Source organism: Schistocerca piceifrons, chromosome 8, assembly GCF_021461385.2.
Source record: "Schistocerca piceifrons isolate TAMUIC-IGC-003096 chromosome 8, iqSchPice1.1, whole genome shotgun sequence".
NCBI lineage: Eukaryota > Metazoa > Arthropoda > Insecta > Orthoptera > Acrididae > Schistocerca > Schistocerca piceifrons.
Window position 1 is genome coordinate 133,517,651 of NC_060145.1, and position 21,980 is coordinate 133,539,630.

At 37.7% G+C, this 21,980-nt stretch overlaps 1 protein-coding gene across 1 annotated transcript in view; it reads right to left on the reverse strand.

Moving 5' to 3' along the window:
• Positions 1-21,980, reverse strand: part of LOC124711626 — a 96,813-nt gene that overhangs the window by 23,601 nt on the left and 51,232 nt on the right. Inside the window, exons 4-6 of the mRNA XM_047241798.1 lie at positions 21,324-21,547; positions 12,726-12,854; positions 3,677-3,990 (exon numbers count right to left, since the gene is read on the reverse strand). Coding sequence (XP_047097754.1) covers positions 3,677-3,990; positions 12,726-12,854; positions 21,324-21,547 — 667 coding nt within the window. The remainder of the gene's footprint in view (positions 1-3,676; positions 3,991-12,725; positions 12,855-21,323; positions 21,548-21,980) is intronic.

Below are 21,980 nucleotides of genomic sequence, written 5' to 3' on the forward strand. Positions count from 1 at the left end.
TGAGTATGGACCAGCTAACGTACGTAGTGAAGGTGCAGCACGCATACTTCAGAGGTCATTTCATGCGCTTGTGGTGTCCGTGAACTCGGCACCAGTACACGGTTGTCGGGGGCCTATCATATGTGCACAACATGGGTGTGTGGGACATAAGAGTAAAATGTGCTTACCCGAAGTTTGTGTATCCTGTGCCATGCAATGGTTGGCCACATACAGATGAAACAGTTTTGAACCATTGTAACGCATTCTACTTTCATGGCCAAATAGGATACAGACATAAAGGACTACGAAACGAACAGATTTGTATTGTAAATGTTACGTTATATTTACACAGACATATGTAGTTCAGACCACATATGAATAGGACATAGGCATTAATTTACATCATCCTGGATGTTTTTACAATGATTGTGAACTAGCATCTCGATATTTGGTGTGAAATTACTAGTCATTAGGTGCACTGCACCAGTCATATGAGCATCAGTAAGACCACTCCTAAGCTTCGATTTTGTCAGTTTCATTGCGGAGAAAATACTTTCGCTCAAGTATGTTGTTCCAAAAAAACTATATACACGAGCGGCTATTTTAAATAACAATGGAAACTGTTAACGTGTGAAACATTTGTAAAAGTTTTCCAAGGTTTCTGCAGTGTGAAACTTCTCCTTCAGCACACGTTTACATTGAAAGTCTATGAGATCCAACTGAATTTCGGAAGGCACATTTTCAACATTAACTGCCAAACGAGTCACAAATAGGTTGACATCGCATTCCAGTCAATTTAAGTCTTCAAACCCACTAGAGACTGTAACATCGTTACAAAGCCATCAAAAATTTCTTTGAGCCCCTCCTGCTCCGAATTGTTTTCACTAACAACCAGTGCAACGCTCGGGAAGTGTACAGCCGACATTGCTGACAGTTGCTTTGCCCACAAAAGCAGTTTTCTCCTGAAAGCCAAAACAGTGTCAAACACTTTGCTAATTACCTTATTTCAACCTTGCAAAGCTTCATCCACACTATTCAGATGCTTGGTTACGTCAGATAAAAAACGCAAGGTCTAAAATCCACCGAGAGTCGTCCAATTCTTGCACCGGTTTTCCTTTCGCATCCATGAATAACGCCGTATCTTTAGGTAAATTAAAAAATCGTTCTAAAACAACACCTCCACTCAACCAGTGTACTTCACAAAAATCGCCATATTCACACTAGAGATCTGCCAGGAACAATTTGAATTGTCTGTGTCCCAAATTCTGCGATCTGATAATGTTAACTTTTTATAACCACGTCCATGACGCCAACTAGTTTGGCACATTTTGCTAGCAAACTAAGACTGTGAAGAACGCAATGCACTGCTGGTAGTTCCCGCTGAACACTGACGGCTTTCACCCATTTTTTTGCATAAAAGCAATGACACCAGAATTACGACCAATAATTGCAGAAGCCCCATCTGTCGCAATCTATGAAAGTTTTTCCCAACACAGCTCGTATTTCTCTACTATATGTTCAATGTGCGAAAATATATTGTTGGCCATTGTTTTTTAACACATTGGCATTAAATCGAGGAGTTCCTCAATCACATTAAACTGAACATCAACTCCTCGCAAAAAGACTGCAATTTGAGCAACATCACATACATCAGTGTTTTCATCCAATGCTAATGAAAAGAACACCAAATCTTTGATCCTGTTTCTCATATGACCTTCCACATTGTGTGCCATTTCTACAATGTACCTGCAAACCATTCTCCGTGAAAAAGGAACAGTTCCAAAAACAGGAAGACATGCTGGGCACAAAACTGTTGTGACAGTAACAAAACATTCTTTCACAAATTCTCAAACACCGAAGGGCCGTTCTGTTTTAGCTATTATAAGAGCTACATGATAGCTTAGTGTCATCGCTGCATCATTGTGGATGATGAGGTTTTCGTACATTAAATATTTACAGGAAAAGATAAAAATGATGGAAAATGCACATAACATATTATTAATAACAGTAATAATGTGAATCAAAGTCATAATTATCTACTTGCATTCGTAAGTCTTTCTCCTTTTTCCATTTCAGTTTGACAAGACTGGCTTTTCTTTCTTCATTATTGAAACAGACTATACCCTTCTCGTGAAGCAGTTGATAATGTCACTTCACATTGTACTTCTTCCATGAAGACAATGTTGCATTGCAAATCATTTACCGAGGTCAGCTTTGCATTCCAATAAAAAGTACTCTTCTTCCCACTGCGGATTACAGATCAAAGGACTTACGTTTCAACGATTTTAATTCCTCCAAAGCCATTTTCCACCTAGTAGTTCTGTTTTATCACAAACACCGAATGCGATAAAACGGCGGTAAGTAAACGGACCTAGTGGCTCCGCACGGTGCAGTGACGTACGTGGCTAGGCAAGTAGATGGTGGGGGTACTGCTGGCTGGTGGGAGAGCCGCGGGCAGGCCTTGTGGACATCTGCGAGCACCCGTGGTTGCGAAACTGTATTTGCCCAGCCCTGGACTAGATTCTGACCTAACCTAACCTGCTTGCATCCGTCAAAAATTGACGAATGAGATCGGGTGCACCATGACCACACTGTCGTCTGATAGCATCTGATCACAACAAAAAATAACCAACACTCATTCACAACTTACAGCAAAAACATCGCAACATACACAATACTACACTAAGCATCTAAACACACATAGAATCAGCTCCCAGATGTATGCTCTACAAACTTATCACAGTACTACTTGACAAACAACTGTAATAAGGAGCTGGACATACTAATTCAGATAGCAAAAACAAAGCACATGAAATGGTGAGATGGCAATGGTTCTTCACAAAATAAAAACGTTAATATAATTTATGTTAGTGAAGTAATGTGCGGTAAAATGAACCACATATGCATAGAAGAACAGAAAGAATGACATAAGCAAGAAAGAATGACATAAGCAAGAAAGAATGACATAAGCAAGAAAGAATGACATAAGCAAGAAAGAATGACATAAGCAAGAAAGAATGACATAAGCAAGAAAGAATGACATAAGCAAGAAAGAATGACATAAGCAAGAAAGAATGACATAAGCAAGAAAGAATGACATAAGCAAGAAAGAATGACATAAGCAAGAAAGAATGACATAAGCAAGAAAGAATGACATAAGCAAGAAAGAATGACATAAGCAAGAAAGAATGACATAAGCAAGAAAGAATGACATAAGCAAGAAAGAATGACATAAGCAAGAAAGAATGACATAAGCAAGAAAGAATGACATAAGCAAGAAAGAATGACATAAGCAAGAAAGAATGACATAAGCAAGAAAGAATGACATAAGCAAGAAAGAATGACATAAGCAAGAAAGAATGACATAAGCAACAAAAAACCTGAGATTAAAGATCGTACAGTTTACACCAGTAACTTAAAGTGTGAGAAGGGTTGGTGATCCAAGCAAACAAAAGCAAGCAAGGAAAAAACATCATTACAGTGACCACTGAAGATGTTTTAAAATAAAGGGGAACACGTTTGGTTTTAACAAGACTTTCATTATAGTCTCAAAAGACAGTATTTAACTTATGTAATTAGTAATAATTAATAGTTTTTTTTTCCTGCATATTACATTCTTGGTGCAAGTCTTCTGCAACTGCAATGATCTTAATTCAGTTTTCCACACTCCCCTACATTCCCAAAACTTTCAGCATACCTGCAAAGTGAATCTCCAACTTTCACAACACGACCAGCTGTATCTTCTGCCACAGAACTAGTGTCTCGCACTGCTGGAGGGACTACAGAGGCATCAACGTCACCATCAACAGGACTCCATGAAGGTTCATTTTTCACTCTTGCAGCTACAGGTGGAGGCCCAACCCATTCACCAGGAGTGGCAAATGGCAATCTGGAATTTTTATCAGTTTCTCTGATGCCATCAGCACAACGCTGCTGTGGCCCCTTTCGTGAAACCGAAGCACCAGCAGTTTGAGTGTTGCTAGTCTCTACATGTTCACAATTTTCCTTTACCTACAAGGACAAGCAATAGAAAATAGTTCATTCAGTTTACAGCAATTAAACTGGTAATTCAATTACTACATTCAATCACTGCAATAGGTGCAAGGGAGGCAGCAGGGGTGAACAGCATAAGTGGAGAAATACTAAAAATTCTTGAGTGTGCACTGTGCCTGACCTAAGATTCCTGTTTGAGTTCTTTATAAATAATAGTGTGCTCTCAGATGAATGGAAAGAAGAGGTAGTAACACCTGTATACAAGGGGAGAGGAACAAGGGACAAGAGACAATGTCAAAAACTGCAGATCAGTTAACCAGTAATGTAAGTAAAATATCTGAGAGACCATCGATAAATATAAAGGGTGTCCCACTTAAAACCAGCATACCTCACATACCGATTAATTATCTCTAGTTGAATTTCCTGTGAAGTGGCAACAGTGTCTCGAAAGTTGGCTACACTGCATTTTAATGCAAAGTTGAGTGCAGCTGTGTGTGTTCACACATCAGTAGTTGTGAGCAGCTCATGCAGTTAGAGAACTGGCGCAGTTTGCATTAGAACTGTGAATTGATACAGTGAAGTGTTACATTAACACAGGCTCCATCAAGGAATGTAAATAAATGTTTCAAGTGAAGTGTCCTGGTAGGAAACTTCCCATAACCAGCACTATTCACGATCGGTACAAGATACAGAGAGTCGTAGAATCTGTTCAGAATGAGCAGAGGAATAGGTGACAGACACTGAGGGACCCTGAAACTCCAGGCAGAATTCGCATGGACATAAGAAGTACCAGAAGTCAGGAAGGAGGTTATCGCATAAGGCTGGTGTATCTCTTACATTGTGTCATCATGTACTAAATAACATGAAAGTAACAGCCTTTCATGCGAGTGTTGTGCAATAGCCGAAATTTGAGTATCAGGAGATAAAGAGTTCATTATTTTGACTGACTTTTAATATCACTTGCTAATGGTTACTTGGACCCCTTGCTTTACTTCATGTCAGATGAGGCCTGGCTTCATTTGTCAGATTATGTAAACTAACAAAATTGCAGATAACAGTCAAAGGACAACCCACAAATTCTGCACAAAGACCCTCTCCACTCAAAGATAAGCATTTGGCATGCACTGTCCAGCATGCTTGTTATTGGCCCCATATTTTTCAATTGCACTTTGAAACATTGCAACACATTTAAGAGCTCTTTGACTCTTTCTACACACAATTAACATATGCAGACAAGCACGTCAGTAAAGGTCCCCAGACTTAACATTGTGTGACTTATTTATGGGGCACACTAAAAAGCAAAGTGTATGCTTACAATCCTCATACAACAGACGATCTTAAATGCAACATTACCACAGAAATTAATATCACACCTGCAGAATTACAGCATGTTGCCAGTAATGTCGTCACATGAAGTCAGCGGTGTCACATGAAGTCAGCAGTGCCTGGACGCCCATGATCATGAGTTCCAGCATCTCTTCTAAACAAGTAACTGTTTTTAATGTTCCTTTCGCCTATTCTTTTTTAGTTAGTTCACTGTTACTTGAAAGTTGGATATAATGCGTACTGAATTTCTGTGGGACACCCTGTACAATGAATGTTTGCAGGGAAGTGGGGCACTGGTTTAAGAGACAAAATGAATTCACAACACAGCTTTCATGTGATTCATAGCTAGTTGGCTTTCAGTAGGAAGTGGCTGACAGGACGCGGCAATTTGACTGCACAGCCACTGATCTTTCCAAAGCCTTAGATAAGGTAAGTGGCATGGTACTGCAAACAAAACTGCAAGGGCTGGGATGGAAGAGTAGTATGCTGGATGACAGAATATCTACAACACAGAAAAGAGAGTGTGAAGGTATGAGACTTCAGATCGGAGGTAGCGACAATAGAGAAAGGTATATCACAAGGCAGTACATTATAGCCATCACTGTTTCTGATTATGACTATTTGCTGTCGATACAGTAGTTTACTAGGAAGTACAGAACTTTGAAAACTGTGAGATTCTGGAGAAAGGTTTTGAAGTCATCAGAATCTGGATCCCTAGAAATGGGACGTTAGCAAAAGCAGAGAAGAGACAACTCAAGCAACAAAATAAAGAAAAATTGTGACTGATAGAAGAAGATTTGTTTATAAACAAACCTATTAATAGAAATGCTGGTGTCACATCACGTGATAAGCTGGCCCACGAGCTTAAATAAGAACACGAAATAGGCTTTTAGGTCACGAAAGATTGCCCACGCCTGTTACAGACAATAGGAAAAGGGTACATTTTATTGTACAAAAATGTATAATAATCTAAGGATATAATGTATTCACAAGATCTAAAACGTCATGTTCACCACCTTACTGACAGAATATTTATGAGCATATAAAATTATAAGTGGTATTGTAATATGAACCTTCAAATGACAAACTGAGTCCTTCATGTCTTTATACATGAGAAAAATACTGGAGACCTTAACACTTTGAAGACTGGCCACTTACAAGAATTTTGGGCCTAGAAAGACAGCCATTTATGTCATTATTTAAAGCATTACTGACACATATGTAATTGATATATTGTAAGGAGTAACACACACTAAAAAAGATCAAGCTTTAAGATTAATTTTTCATGTTTACTTTAGTCTTCGACAGTCTATAAATTTTAAAATAATTACATTTACCAAGAAAAAATTTACATAAAACTGAAAACAGCTTTTTCTACCAAGGAATAAAACTGTACTATAAATTACCAAAAGAGATTAAGGGAATTGCAAAAATACACTTATTTAAAAAGGCAGCTAAAAAGTACCTGTTATGCAATATATTTTATACATTGAAGGATTACTTAGACAAAACAGAGTTGGGGTTTGGTTAAAAAAAAGTTATACAAATAAATAAAAATAATAATTATAAAACACCCAACATTCCACATAACACCTTCACACTATGTTTTTCCCTTCTTTTTTCCTTTTCTAGAAAAACTTACCCCCAATCTATGGGTAGCACAATACTAACACCTCAACATCTCACTTTTTATAGAAGGATGCTGACTCAGTCTTTCTGTATAGCAAATGGGAAGTTGCAGTACAGAAAATGGCCCAGAGATCACTAGCGTGTGTGTGTGTGTGTGTGTGTGTGTGTGTGTGTGTGTGTGTGTGTGTGTCTATATAAAGTGTTATGAAACAATGTGTGTATAGCGCGTGCAGTGACTGGTAGTGAGATATGAGTGAACAGTGTGGCATTACATTATCTAATAAGTTATTTGTAAAGAAAGTATTGTATACCAGGAGTAAATCTAATGATTGTCTAACTAGAAGTCTGTAAGTGTATGTGTATGTGTATACGAATTAGCTTATTTTAATTTATTTGGTATAAACTTGTAAATACTTTGACATGTCCTACAACCTTGTAAAAAAGGATCTACAGATGAATAAAGCTACTACTACTACTACTACTACTACTACACCAGGAATTATCACCACCACCCTTTCAAAAAGTGCGAGTTGAGTTATTGAGCAAATTTAATCTTCTCGAGGTTTCAAAATTATTTCCTCACTCAAGAAATATGATGTATTTGTAGCAGAATTACAGCCAACTGTGAAGCCTAATGTGTACACACCCAAAATTATGTCATCATAATCAGTTATTGGCTCAGCGATTCACAACAGCAACTGTTAGGTTCGCTAATGTTTCTTTCTATGTAATTCTAGAAACTGACCACAGAAGGCAGCAACTGCCAAAGGACAGGTAGCGAGATGCCTATACATTGTTCTCCTATGAAATGAGTGCAGTTTTTTAGCGACTGGTGGCTCACATCGAGCAAATCGTGACCCAATTTATACTTGGGTGCAGTATTTTGAACACAGCACTGTGGCACAACTTATGTTCGGGCTTGGTTACCAATTTCTTAAAACTGTAAGCAAACATGACTTATGTTTCTTATGACTACAATGTCAATGCGTCAAAACTAGAATCAGTTCTCATAAAAATACTTGGTTGTAACAATTTGTAGAGATGGAAAACAGAATAACCTCATAAACTCAAGTGTTAAGTAAAGCAGGTGGCAGACTTCATTAGTAGGACACTTGGAAAATGCAATCAATCTAAAAAGGAAATTGCCTAAACTCGTACAACCTACGGTAAACTATTTGCTGAACTGTATGGGACCCATACCAAATAAGACTAACCAGGAATGTGTAACGCATAATAGTAGAATGAATGGTCACAGGTTTGTTTGATAATCTTGAATATGCTGAAAGACCTCAACTCATGGACACTTTAAGGTAGACATCAACTATTGCATCGAAGCCTACTTCCAAAGTTTCAAAAAACAGTATTATGAGAGGAATTCAAATAAGGTACTGTCAACAAACTGAACGACCTTGAAAAAATTGCTTGTGAAGTGCCAATGAAGCGCCAGACAGTGAAAGCTTGGGTATATACTGAGAAAGAAAATGTTTTAATCCAATGGATACACTAAGTTAGCTCTATGTCAATCACTCTAAGTGGAGCAGTAATTCAAGCTATGGCTCCAGAATGAGGAAAATGAAAACCAAAAATGTTACTAAATCTATCTACAGATTAGTTCAATAAGTTTAAGGGATACACTGGAACTCTTCACACACAATTTGGTTTGTGAAGCCAAATCTCTGTATGAAGGCAATGTTACTACAAGGAAAAATGGGATGCTATGAAGAGTGTAGCATATTTAATGTAAATGAATTTGTACCCATTTTCAAACTTGTGCCTGACAAGTCTTCCACAATACAAAATAAAACTTTCCATGGTGGAAAGCTCAGCAAAGACAGCGTGACGGTACTCACTTGTGACATTGCAGACATGATAGAGAAACAACATGATCACAACTGTTAAAGCTGCAAATCCTCAATGCTACAAACATATGCTTAAATTGTCACCTGAATACACGAATCTGTGACAAGCCTTTGTTACATGGCTAAAAGCAATTATCAAAGGAAACTGCAAAACTATGCTTTTTATAGACAGCTGTCTATAAAAAGCGTAGTTTTGCAGCAGTTGTGCATGCGTAATTGTGTGTGTGTGTGTGTGTGTGTGTGTGTGTGTGTGTGTGTGTGTGTGTGTGTGTGTGTGTGTGTCTTCCTTTCCTTCCTCCCAATAAAATCAGAAAAAAAACTCCCACTTATGGATCAAGGAATTACTAGTGAGAAAAACTGCATTGTAAGCATCTCATTCCCTGGAATCTGCAAAGCTACGGAATGTCTCATGCACTTTTATTTCAGCTGTGTGGATGGGATCCTGCAGAACGAAATCAACAAAAATATTTTTAGAAGGCCAGAATTTTTGAGGTGGATTTGTTAGTCAATTGCAGTTTTCGAGAAAACAGTTTCTATAGCGTGCACAACTGACTACATAAATTTTTTATAACAGACATGTGGAAGGATAATTGTTGATATTGAAGATTCCAATGATGAAGGCTGGCAGGCAGGTCACAATAAGTTGGTGAAATTCCTTTAAAGACTTTTTTTCAGCTGGTGATAATGTTAAGCTATCTCAATGATGCAAAAGATGATTATGTTGACAATCAGAGATGGAATGCAAATATAAGCCTGTTCCTTTGAAAATGAAGTCTTGGATGAGATTAGTATGGTATTCAATTAGAATGATTTGCAGATGCATTGAATCTGCTTGACATGAACTGTATGCTTAACAATATACAAAACTTTTAACATTTAATTTCTGTGCTCCAGTAGTAGTAGTTTGTGTTTTATTAAACAATTTGATTAAAATTTGTTTGTAACTGCACACATTTCTTTTATCTGCCATCTCTTTATGTAGATGCATATTTACATTATTTCTTACAGAAGTAGCTGCTATGGTACTTTCTGCTTAAGATGTCTCTATGCTTCAATATGGGATTCACACACACTCTTAAGAGTGTCAGCAAAATTTTATTGTACACAAAAATTAAGTAGCGCAATTAACACACAATATGTAAGTGAAGAAGCAGTAATATGTAGAGCCTGAAACTCATAAACCACCCATCATGAGGAGAAATACTAACTTGTCAACATTTCAGGTACTTAACACTTTGCCGTCCGCACGTCTCGTACAAATGTATTCGCCTGGCACCGGCAGCACTAGTTCGGATTACTTGGCTTGTCGCCGGCCATTTTTGACATTATTGGGAGACTATAAATTGTTAAGTTTTACTAATCTCGTCGTTAGTTCTCTAAGATCACAACCCTGTTCCCCTACTTTCATCAATTTCGAAGATATACACACGTAAATAAATGCATAATTTGTTTGTTTCATATATTTGTTTATTTGCATTATCTTTGGTACTTTATACTTCTCTTTCGTATGATATGCAGCAAAACAGTCTCCAAGATGTAACGCAACTCCACAAGACTTGCACATTAAGTTTGTTGTTCTCCTTTTTTGTTTTTGGAACATACATTGCAGTTCCTCCGTTTTCGTTTATTTGTTTTGGGAATAAGTATTAGCTGGTGTTGCTTTATGTGACTGCAAAGTCTGTCAACCGGATCATGAGATGTTCGCGATGTAGTGGCAACCCCCAAGGTTTGCTCATAAGCAGGAGCATGGTCTTTTATCCACTAATCGGTCACTTTCAATTTTTTTAAAAATTGGGAATTCGGAGACTGTTTTGGTCTGTATTGAAATATTGCCATGTGCGGAACGCATTAAATAACGCGCAGTTAAAGAGGTACATACATACCTTTTCTGACCACTTTATAGTTTTTCTGTATACAGGGCAATAACTCAAATATTAGTCTGTCCTACCCACTCCTTTCATGTATATGTTGTAGTCTAATACACTTTCAGGTTTTTTATTGTGTAATTGGTTTTTCTACATTTTCTTTGAGTGACAGTCAAAGTGACATTATGTATTGTAGAGATCATTTGTATCGTTTTAGTTTTCGAAGCTCTCCATACCTGTGCGAGTACTTCACCTGTCAGCTGATGACAAGCTTCAAACACATTGGACTTTTGCGTGCTTTAATTTTTCCGGAAATCCTATATTTTGCTGTATCTTTCCACAAACTCTAATTTTCTTTTCAAGTAACTTCTCCGGAAGTTCTACACTGTTACAATAATTATCCATGTAGAGATGCCACTTTCCATAAGTAGGTGTCTATAGTTCTATCACTGTTTTTGCTAAAGGCTGTCTAGCTCCGCTATATATCTTGAATGAGGAAATTTATTCCATACTTGAATCACACAGCATCCGAAAGAGTATGCCATATTTCGTAATTTTTGACGAATAGTAAACTTTAAAATTTAACTGTCCACGCCACGGTATCATTCCTTCATCAGATGAGATGTTTTGACTTGGATTAAAGGTTCCTTTAAACTTTTTGGAAAAATAATAAATTATGAATTGCACTTTGAAAAGCCGGTCGCAATTATCCGGTTTATTGTTGTTGTCAGAAAAATGTAAAAATGATAATATTTGTCTGAATCGGTTGCGGGACATCGTTTTGCGACATATCAGTGTGTGTGACACCAAATTTGTTGACCAATAATCATCAATCCTTGATTTTTCACGATTCCCATAAGGATAGCAAGCCCAAACCATTTTCTAAGTTCGGGTCCCGTAACGTCAACAAATTTGGCATTTTTTAATCCAGTTTCTTCTATTGCAATTTTGACTGAAGTACTTGTTGGTTTCGTTGCTAATATATTAAAATAGATCGTTCCCCATAAACAATTCTACGATATCCTCAACGCTCTGTGTATCTTTGGGAAATATGTTTGGACCGGGAGGTCCTTCAAATTTATTATTGGTCCTAGGTAAATCAAAGTCTGACCACCGTGCAGTGTTGTCTTCTGATTCATTTGAATCAATTGGCAACCGCAGCGTTCGCCGAATTCTTCTTGGGCGTATTTCACTATCTTCTGGCGATTCTGCTTCACTTTCATATTTTTTATATTCAATGTGTCCTTCCCACTCGACCACGTCATCCATAACGTCAGCCAAGACGTCCGTGGATTCATCGTAAATAATTGTATCATCTCTTTTCGTCTGCCATGATGAAAGGGCATATACTTTTTGACGTGTATAACTTATTATTGCCTAAACAAAACACAAACAGAATGCAAAAGATACTAAAGTGTTGTCACCAGTCACTGCACTATACTATGTCCACGACACCACTGTGTTGTCGCCGGCCACTGAGCGCTGCTATGCACACGACACAACTGTTGTGTCACCGGCTGTTGACCACTATTTCGTGCACGATGCCACTGTGGTGTCGCCAGATGGCATAGTATTAAGAGCAATCTTAGGCAATGAGATACTGAAGTGAGAAACATGAAACAGTGTTTCAAATCTCTACTCAAATTTGGGGGTTTAGAGTCATATGAACTATCTACAATCTGGCCATACTGACATACCTGCTTCACCACTGTCTTAATGTTAAAGCTGGGAATTGCAGAATGAATATAAACAAACACTAAAAACAATGAGCTATCACAATTATCAGCAATATGAATTTGGTGGAAGCAGTGATAGTGTTTCTACTATTATAAAATTTTTGTTGCGTTCATCTCAAACAAGAATTTTATAGATACATAATTATAACTCTAATCCCCTCAAATTGTAGGTCCCTTAACTAGATGGATGGGCCATTTCACAGGTTGGAGGAAGGGGAAAAACTTCTCTTGTTCCCATACGACTAAATGTTTTATATATTTATAATTCGTAAGAAACACAGAAAGTGTTTTATTACATTGAACAAAACTGTTATAAAAATATTGCAGATGAAACTTACTTCCTCAAGGGGATGGTCTAACATCACCGCAATTACACTAGTGTTATCAGCTCTCATCTGATTTTCTGACCATCGTTGCAAGGCAACATCCACCAGCTTTCTTGCAGGGTTAATCCAACCAAGTTTTTTCTATGGACGACAAAATAAAATTTTTATTACTCACATACAGAATTGTAGATATTTAATGGCAACGTTAATTTGTGAAGATCATATATGTATATATGAATAATGAGGCACGTGAGAAATTGCCACATCATGAATGACATTTAAATATATTATTTCTGTGCTTCTGACTGCATATGCAATGAATTTCATGGGCAGTATTCGCAAATGTTGCTAAATGCACCTACAAAAGTATACAATTGTACCACACACAGTACAAGAGATTTTGACGTCAAACATCAAGATGCCAGGATCCACGAAAACAATGCCACATCATGTGTGAAATTGTAACACACTTATTCTTTACCGCTAAGAGACACTCAGTCAACTCAACCTCAGAAAGCCCCTGACATATGGCAGCATCTTTGACAGCTTTCAACTGTGAAGCACATATGGCTCTAGGCAAAAACGATAAGACATCTATGGAGCTGTGAGAGGTGTTGCCATAGGGACATTTACAAAATTGAGTTGTAGACACAGAAGACAGCTGTGAATCAGCATACAAAAACCATCCACAATCATGTTTCTTAATTTTGATACAGTACTTATACATTTGTATATTATGCATATTTCTTTGTATGACTACTTCAGAATTTCGAAGGTGTTTTCACGAATACACAGAAAAAAAAAATTTTTTTTTCAATATTTCACTACAAACACAGTTCATTTTTTGCTTTCATTTCTAATAGAAAATTAGCACAACACTGCTGGGTTTGTCAGCTAGTATGAAATGAGTTTCATGCACTCTGCTCCTCTCTCTCTCTCTCTCTCTCACACACACACACACACACACACACACACACACACACACACACAAAACCAAATACTTCTACAAAACTCAGTGCTAAAATACAGATTATAACTACGCAATAGCAAAATAATATAAAGGGCGCAGGCTGATGACTATGCACAAATATGAACACCAGCCATACTTAAAGTATATTAAAATCTTCTACTTAATAACCTATGTCTAATATCGTAGATTACACAGAACCTTAAAACATGAACCACATTCATTTCAGCATCTCCTAAAATAGAGGGCAGATCAGTTGGTAATACAAATGCAGCCTTTGACTCTTGATTACAGAAATACATTCAATTACAATGTGATGTACAGTGATTGGTACACTGCAAGTACTGCACGCTGGTGAGCCCTCTCATCATAGGAGGAATCCACGCATCCCAGGACAGTGCCCTACGCAATTGCACCTAGAAAGTACTTTTTCTTGTGCGCCCCCCCCCCCCCCAACCTCAGCTTGTTGTTCCTCAACTATAACCAACACTCGCTCACACACAGACACAGGATCCTGCATCTTGACAGCAAAGTATAAGCACATATAGAGGCAGACACCAGAAAATTGCGTTCTCCACACATGCATCCGTAACTGCTTCATTACCCTCATTTTCCCCATGTCCTGATACCCAGCAGAATGACAGCTCCTTGCCCTGCCTCTATAGGCATGTTGTGGATCATCTGAAAATACGTTTCTGCTGGGTACACATGACAGATAACATGAAGGGCTCTGAGGGAGTTTGAGCAGATGAGGACTTCGGTAGCATATCTGCTCCTCTGCCCTCAAGGTTGAATATACATTGTAAATGCACTAGGTACGCGAATTTGAGAGTACAGTCTATAAATAAAACATTGCAGCTAATGGAATTCTGCTTATACTTACCAGTATAAACTACAACATACATGCAGCGTTCAGATAAAATTCTGTAGAACATATATTTCAAAACACAGTCTGGGATATTTTTTTTTTTTTTTTTTGCACAATGTTAAATTTAAACTAATTCTGGCTCTCTTTATCAAGCAGGGTGGTGAACAACTCCAACTAACACAAATATGGTCTTCACTAAGAACCATTAGTACCTGCTCAGCACAAAGCCTGTCTGCCGTCGTCGCTTGTGGTTATTTAGTTATTTCTGAATAGTCACTCCACCGGAGGGCAAGCAATGGTATGGAATGCAGGTTACTTGCAGGCTAAACATGTCACAATATGATGATCTGCTACCGGTTGAAGAGTGGTGACTCACTAGCCTCAACACAAGATGCTAGAAATTAGACTGATCTCATATGCCCCAGCTGCTGGCCTAATCTTCTCATAGTGAACAGCACTGATGATTGTAAAATACAATGGCCTTGCTAAGCCATAAAAGACAACTTAGCATATCGATAAAATCTATAAGGGTATCTGACTGTGGTCATTTTGTTATGTGAACTACTGTTTTGGGTACTATTAGGAGTGGACTCCATACGGATAGTTTTGCATACTTTACTTACAATAACAGCAAAAATGATTATTCATTTAACAGAATCACATGGTCAGAAACTAAGGAGATTACAGCAATTCAACAGCTGCAGGAACAGCTTTTGCATGCCCTTTCATAATGCTATAATATAAAAACAAGAACGCCATGATGACAGTCGATCTTTGGAAAAGGTAATAGACATTGTAAGCAATACTAATGTCAAAAATCATAGCTGGCTGATTCAGTAATTTCCCCAGTAGCTCAGAGAGCTAAAATTGAATCGAAGTTTTTACAACAGGAGTGTTAAGAGGAGTTAGAACGGAAATTTTTTTTTTTTCACATTTTTGGTTTTTTTATATCATTATAAAATTTGCAATTTTCCGAATATATATATATATATATATATATATATATATATATATATATATATATATGTGTGTGTGTGTGTGTGTGTGTGTGTGTGTGTGTGTGTGTGTGTGTGTGTGAATATAATAGAGGGAACATTCCACGTGGGAAAAATATATCTAAAAACAAAGATGATGTAACTTACCAAACAAAAGTGCTGGCATGTTGATAGACATACAAACAAACACAAACATACACACAAAATTCAAGCTTTCGCAACCAACGGTTGCTTCATCAGTAAAGAGGGAAGGAGAGGGAAAGACGAAAGGATGTGGGTTTTAAGGGAGACGGTAAGGACTCATTCCAATCCCGGGAGCGGAAAAACTTACCTTAGGGGGAAACAAGGACAGGTATACACTCGCGCGCGCACGCGCACACACACACACACACACACACACACACACACACACACACACACACATATCCATCCACACATACATATGTGTGGATGTGCGCGCGCGCGCGCACACACACACACGAGTGTATACCTCACATGAGAATTTTTTTTTCTTTTTTTTTTTTTTTTGTAATATAATCTACAACGGTTGGAAATGTTAAAATTTTTATGTGCATTACTTCGAGATGTAATAAAATCAGCAATTCTTCATATAGAAGCCAGTGGACTGCTGTGTTATAAAGGTTAAATTACATGTTTGTATCGGTCATCTCCAGAAGAGGATGGGCATCAGGTTGAGGAAGTTGAAACAAAGTTTGAGAGACAAGAAACTTTCTGATGGTAAAACCATAAGTGGCAGGTTGACAGACAAAATGACTGATGAACTACAGCAGTATTATGGAATGGCCATAAGAAATAATACTAAGGATCTGTTGAAAATGAAGCAGGCAGTATGGGCTACCTTCTTCCACAGACTGTCAACTGATAAAACACCAGTACACCACCTTTGCCCTCCTGGACCTGATTCACGGTGCAATGCCCAGTACTTGAACAGTTCATGCGGCCATAAACATTCCATCCCAGCAGCAGTCATGGATATCATAAAACCTATTTACAGAGACCTGGCAAATCCTGAATTACTGAAGAAGTGTCTGCATTGTCAGACACAAAATCCCAATGAATCGTTCAGTAATCTTATATGTACTCACTTAGCAAAAAATGTTTTGGTTTGAATGAAGAAACTAAGCGGGACAGTGATGCTGTTATTGCTTTCAATGGTGGCAGTATTGATAGGGTGAAAGTGCTACAGCATATGGGAATTAATCCTGGAGCAAACTGCATCAAAGAACTTTAACAGATGGACAAGGTTCGCATTGACAAAGCAGAGTATGCAGCACAGTTGGCCACTAAGGAGTCCAGAAAGAAGAAAAAACTTGGAAAAAGATCAAGAGGATGATATACAGTATGGTGGAGGATGCTTCTGAGTAACTAAAAAGAAAGAATTACGCATATATTAAGTGAGTGACAGTCTTTTGATACTGTAGAAGCCGTTCCTGAAAATTAACATTTTCTGTTTCATTTTCCCCTAAATCTCAGAAACCACTTCGAGCAGAGTATTAAAGTTTTCAGTGACTAATAACATACATATTGTGAGTCTACTGAACTAAAATAAGAACATAATATTATGTATAATTGAAATTATTTAAGATAAAGTACAAAAAGTACACAAAATTTTAACCAAGTAATTAAAAAACTGTATTTCCGCAAGCAGTGGCTGTAATGTAATTATTGTAGTTCAGTAGACACAGAACACACAATTTAATGTCCTGTAAAAGTTTCATATCAATGGCTACAGTGGTTCCTGAAATACAGGGAAGCCAAGACACTAAATTTAACATGGTCAGGATAGGGTGTTCCAACTCCCCTTGATGCTTGTGACGAAAATGTCTACTGTGAAAATTATGAGTGTGTGATCAAAAGTAAATTGAAGAAAAGAAGGCAAACTACTGTTGTTCTAGTACACAGTGTGTGCCGACTCGAAAAAGGAAAGGGTAATAAAATGGATTTTGCATTAAATGCGAAAGTTCAGTGGCTGCCACATGTAGATGGCAACAAATGAAACTCTTCAGTAGTAAAGTGGGACACACCATATGAACCTGAGATATTTAAACAGCTCTTAATAATATGATGATGAAATGTATGTGGAATTAGTGACAAAACATGAAAAACTTATGATGTGCAGCAATTACCTAGAATAAATCTTGTAGGGAAAAGACATGGAGTTAGTAATTATCTTCATTGCTTTACTTACTGACTGACATCTTGCTATTTTTGTAGTCTATTTTTATTAGCAATGATTATGTTGCCATGTAACAGCCACTTACTCTTTCCGCATACGAGTTTTCATGTTTGTGCACACAATTCTCAAAATTTGTCTCAACACTTTACAAAACACTTTGCAGAGGAGTGGCACGGCTTTAAAAGGGTCAGTTATCTTGGAAGTCTTATTCTAGTCCACCTGTTTGTTTAATACTTTCATTTTACAGTGTGCCATACCTAAACAAGGAAGTTTAAATTTATTTATTCACTGCAAAAAGTGCTCTCTCCAAAAGGAGTTGTTCAGACTTGAAACGAAGCTGTGCATGTGTACGTGTCATAGACTTAATATTCTGTGATATCGAGTGTATGGAGCTAGGCCTTTCCCAGAAACAGGTGGTGTCTAAATTAAGCCTACCACACATTTTTTCAAGTTTTGTCATTGTTCAAATGAAATATTCACCTTTAACGAGCTGCCAAATCTGTGGACCATCAAACACATCAGTCTTTATCTTTTCACATAACAGGCTAGGAAATGCCGAAATAATGTGTGTTTGAAACTCCGTCCTATTGAAAAAGCTTTAACAAATTGCTTCATAAGAGCCAGTTCCATATGCAGAAGTGAGAATATAATATTCTTTCAGTTAACCAAGTGGTTGATGTAGAATTTTTCGATCACCACTTTTCAGGTCAGATTTTAGCGGTCAATTTGACTGCACTCAATGCTTTTCATGAGCTTTGCTTTCCCCCAAACACAGGTAACAGGGATACTTGGTTTTTCCATGTTACTGACCAAGGAGGAAACAGACCATTTTAAGGTCAATACAGATGATCCACTGGTGCATGTGATACTGCAACCAATCAGTGACTATGTCTTCAAACTCATCACACAAGCAAACTCACTGGCCAATTGCAACTGCACCAAATAAATTTCCATTGTAGAGGAAAACACACTTTACACTCCACTTTGAGCTAACAATGAACAACCACCATTCAGCTCCGTTATAGGCTGAAATTTCCAACTCTTCCATTAAACCACACACCTAGCGGCGACATAAATCTGCATCACTTCAATAGTACTGCAGTAATGCACATTCTCTTGATTGAAAGTAGGGTACCTCACCTCATTTTTCAAGCAAGTTGTTCTCATGCAGTTTTGATGCTAACAGTTCTGAAGCTTTTTTGGATAGTCCCATATCTCACGCCAAATCATTCTACTCAAGCTGTAGATGAAATGGCTGAGAATGCAAGGAAAACTGTTCTCTGAATTACTCAGTATCACTGTGAATTCAGAGTCACCAAGTTAGTGTGGGCCAGAGTCAAATGCTGTGTTGCAGCAAAAAACAGGACAAAAAAAATTAACAAGTTCAAGAATCATTAGAACAGGCAGTGAGAACAGTAATTGCAGAAGAGTGGAACAAATGTGTCCTTCATGTGATGAGAAGTGGGAAGTTTAAGCTCGCATTGTAAAGGAAAGAGGACAGTGCGTGTTAAAAACTTTCAGAAAAGTAGTTCAAGTTTGACAGAATGAACTTAGTTTTGTCATTCTTTAACCTTATTGTAACTAGTATCGTTATAAAAGTTGCTTGTGTTTGAATCTACTATGCCATCTATCTGTTTATTATGCATTACTTTATTACATTATAGCTGAGGTTTGTAATACAGGGTTTCTCAAGAGTGATGTACGCATTAGTATGGCGTCAGCCCAGAAGCCACCTGCACAAAGAATATTTGGCACCACTGCTTTCACTGGAACAGGTGGTGGTCAATCACGTAATACTGTTTCTGTTCTGTCCCAGCTCTTGGTGATATACAGAGAAAGAGAGAGAGAGAGAGAGAGAGAGAGAGAGAGAGAGAGAAAAATTTTGCCCTTGCAAGATCAACATTTAAAATGAGATGAAAGAAATACAAGTTTTTTCTTCTCTGAACACAAGAAAACATTCTTCATACAGAAGGCCCACAGTTTTGATACACCTTTCATACAAATACCATGCAGGTATTTAATGACAATTAAGAAAGAGGGCATGGAACTGGAATAACAAATCACAAATTAATTTGCATCCCAGATGCTCAAATCAGAGAATCCAAACCCATACCTTTTTAATGAATTACGTTTTCCAACAATGGAAGACAAATTTTTGTTCATACTTGCCAAACAAAATTTTTGCTATAAACATCTAATTTTTGACAGACAAATTAATTTACACACAGTAATGTAATACAGGGTGTTTTAAAATGGACTTTACAAATTCTAAAATTCATATAAATTAACTCATAGTACCTACAAAGTTGATTGTAGTGTCAATTTGTAGGGAAACACATTAAGTTTTGTCTCGCATAGTTTGCTAGTGCCAAACTGCACCGCAAGGGGTGCTAAAGATGGCTGCCTTCTCTGGAGCCGAGCCTGCTAGCTGTGTTTTTTGGTTTGAAGAATCTAAATCGGCAACAACAGTCCAGCGTAATGTCTATGCCAAGTATGCTAAAGATCATCTTAATAGGCCTAAAAGTTAAAGAGTGGCATAAATATTTTATAAAAACAGGGAGCTCGGAAAGACATGGGAAGTCGTCAGGTCATCCTAGCACATCCGATGACGTCATGGAGCAAGTGAGACAACGTTTTGTCAGCAGCCTTACAAAATCGACCCAGCATGTATCTCACAAACTGCAAATCCCACATGCGACAGCTCGGCGTGTGTCAAGAAACCATTTGCATTTGAAACCATACAGACTGACGATCATACAAGCAATAAAAGACACTGATACAATTGCTCCAAGAATTTCCCTGTGGATATGTTAAATCTATTACACAAGGATGAACATTTCTTGGACAAAATCATGTTTTCTGACAAGTTGACTTTTCACTTAAGTGACAAGGTTAACACTAATAATTGTAGGATTTGGGGCAGTGACAATCCACATCAAATGTTTTAACATGTTTGTGATAGTCCTAAACTGAACATTTTTTGCACACTGAGCAAGAACAGAGTGTACGGCCCCTTGTTTTCCATGAAGGAACCAACAACGGGATGGTGTATCTGGATATATTTTAACAATATTTGATACCACAGATCGATGAGGATGATCAAGAACAAAATGTTTACTTCATGCAAGACGGTGCACCACTGCATTACCTGGCTGAAGTCCGGGATTTTCTCAGTGACAGCTTTCCAGGTGCGCCAATTGCATGGCCCCATTTCCCAGACCTGACACCATTTGATTTTTTTTTTTTTTTATGGGCTTCATCAAGGATATCGTATTTGTACCTCCCATGCCGGCTTCTCTACCTGAACTTAGAGCAAGAATTTATGCTGCCACTGAGCAAGTTACACCTGCAATGCTACAGTGAGTCTGGGAAGAAAGTGACTTCTGATGGGGTGTAGGCATGATAACCACCAGAAGCAACATACAACATCTTCAGTTTAAGGTAAAAAAGCTTTGTATGTTTCCATATGAAAACACTAAACCCAGCTCTAGATCTTCTTTCAATAAATTTATGTGTTTTAACATTATAAAGTACTTTTTGAAACACCATGTATTTCTGGCAATAAAGATGGAATTCAACTTACGAAGTCAGGTTTCGGGTTTCCATCCAAAACAACATCTGCACTATTGTGTATTTCACAAGTTTGAATCACGGCTACTGCTGCATCAGGTGTGACAACATTCCACAGACCATCAGTCCCAAAAACCAAACAGTGGTGTACAGAAACATTTAACGGTAAGACTATTACATCCGGATCAGGGGACACGACGTAAGTATTTGATGTTGGATTAAAACTCCATAAATCACCTGAAAACACAGTTTTCTGTCAGTCAGCAATGGGAAAACAAGTTCATAATGAAATAATGTTTGCATAATTACAAAAGCCAAAATTCAAAACTTACAATGAATAACATTGTGTATCAACTTACCAACTGCTGAAACACTAAATTACAAATGACTGAACAAACTCAACAGCAAAGACTAAAAATTATTAACTATTTCACAAGAATGGTGAATAGGTAGAGGTAGTATAATTGAGTCAATGGCAATCTGAGATCCTGGAAAAGAAAGTAAGAAGGCTGTAACAAACAGTTTAAAATCTCCAATCAAACAACATTCCACTGCAGGTAATCAAAAGAACGAAGACATATAATGAACTAAATGGAAGATCTGCAGAATGTATAGGTGAGGGAGGGCACCAAAGGAAAATGCATGGCTAATGCCAGCCTGTCACTTCAAA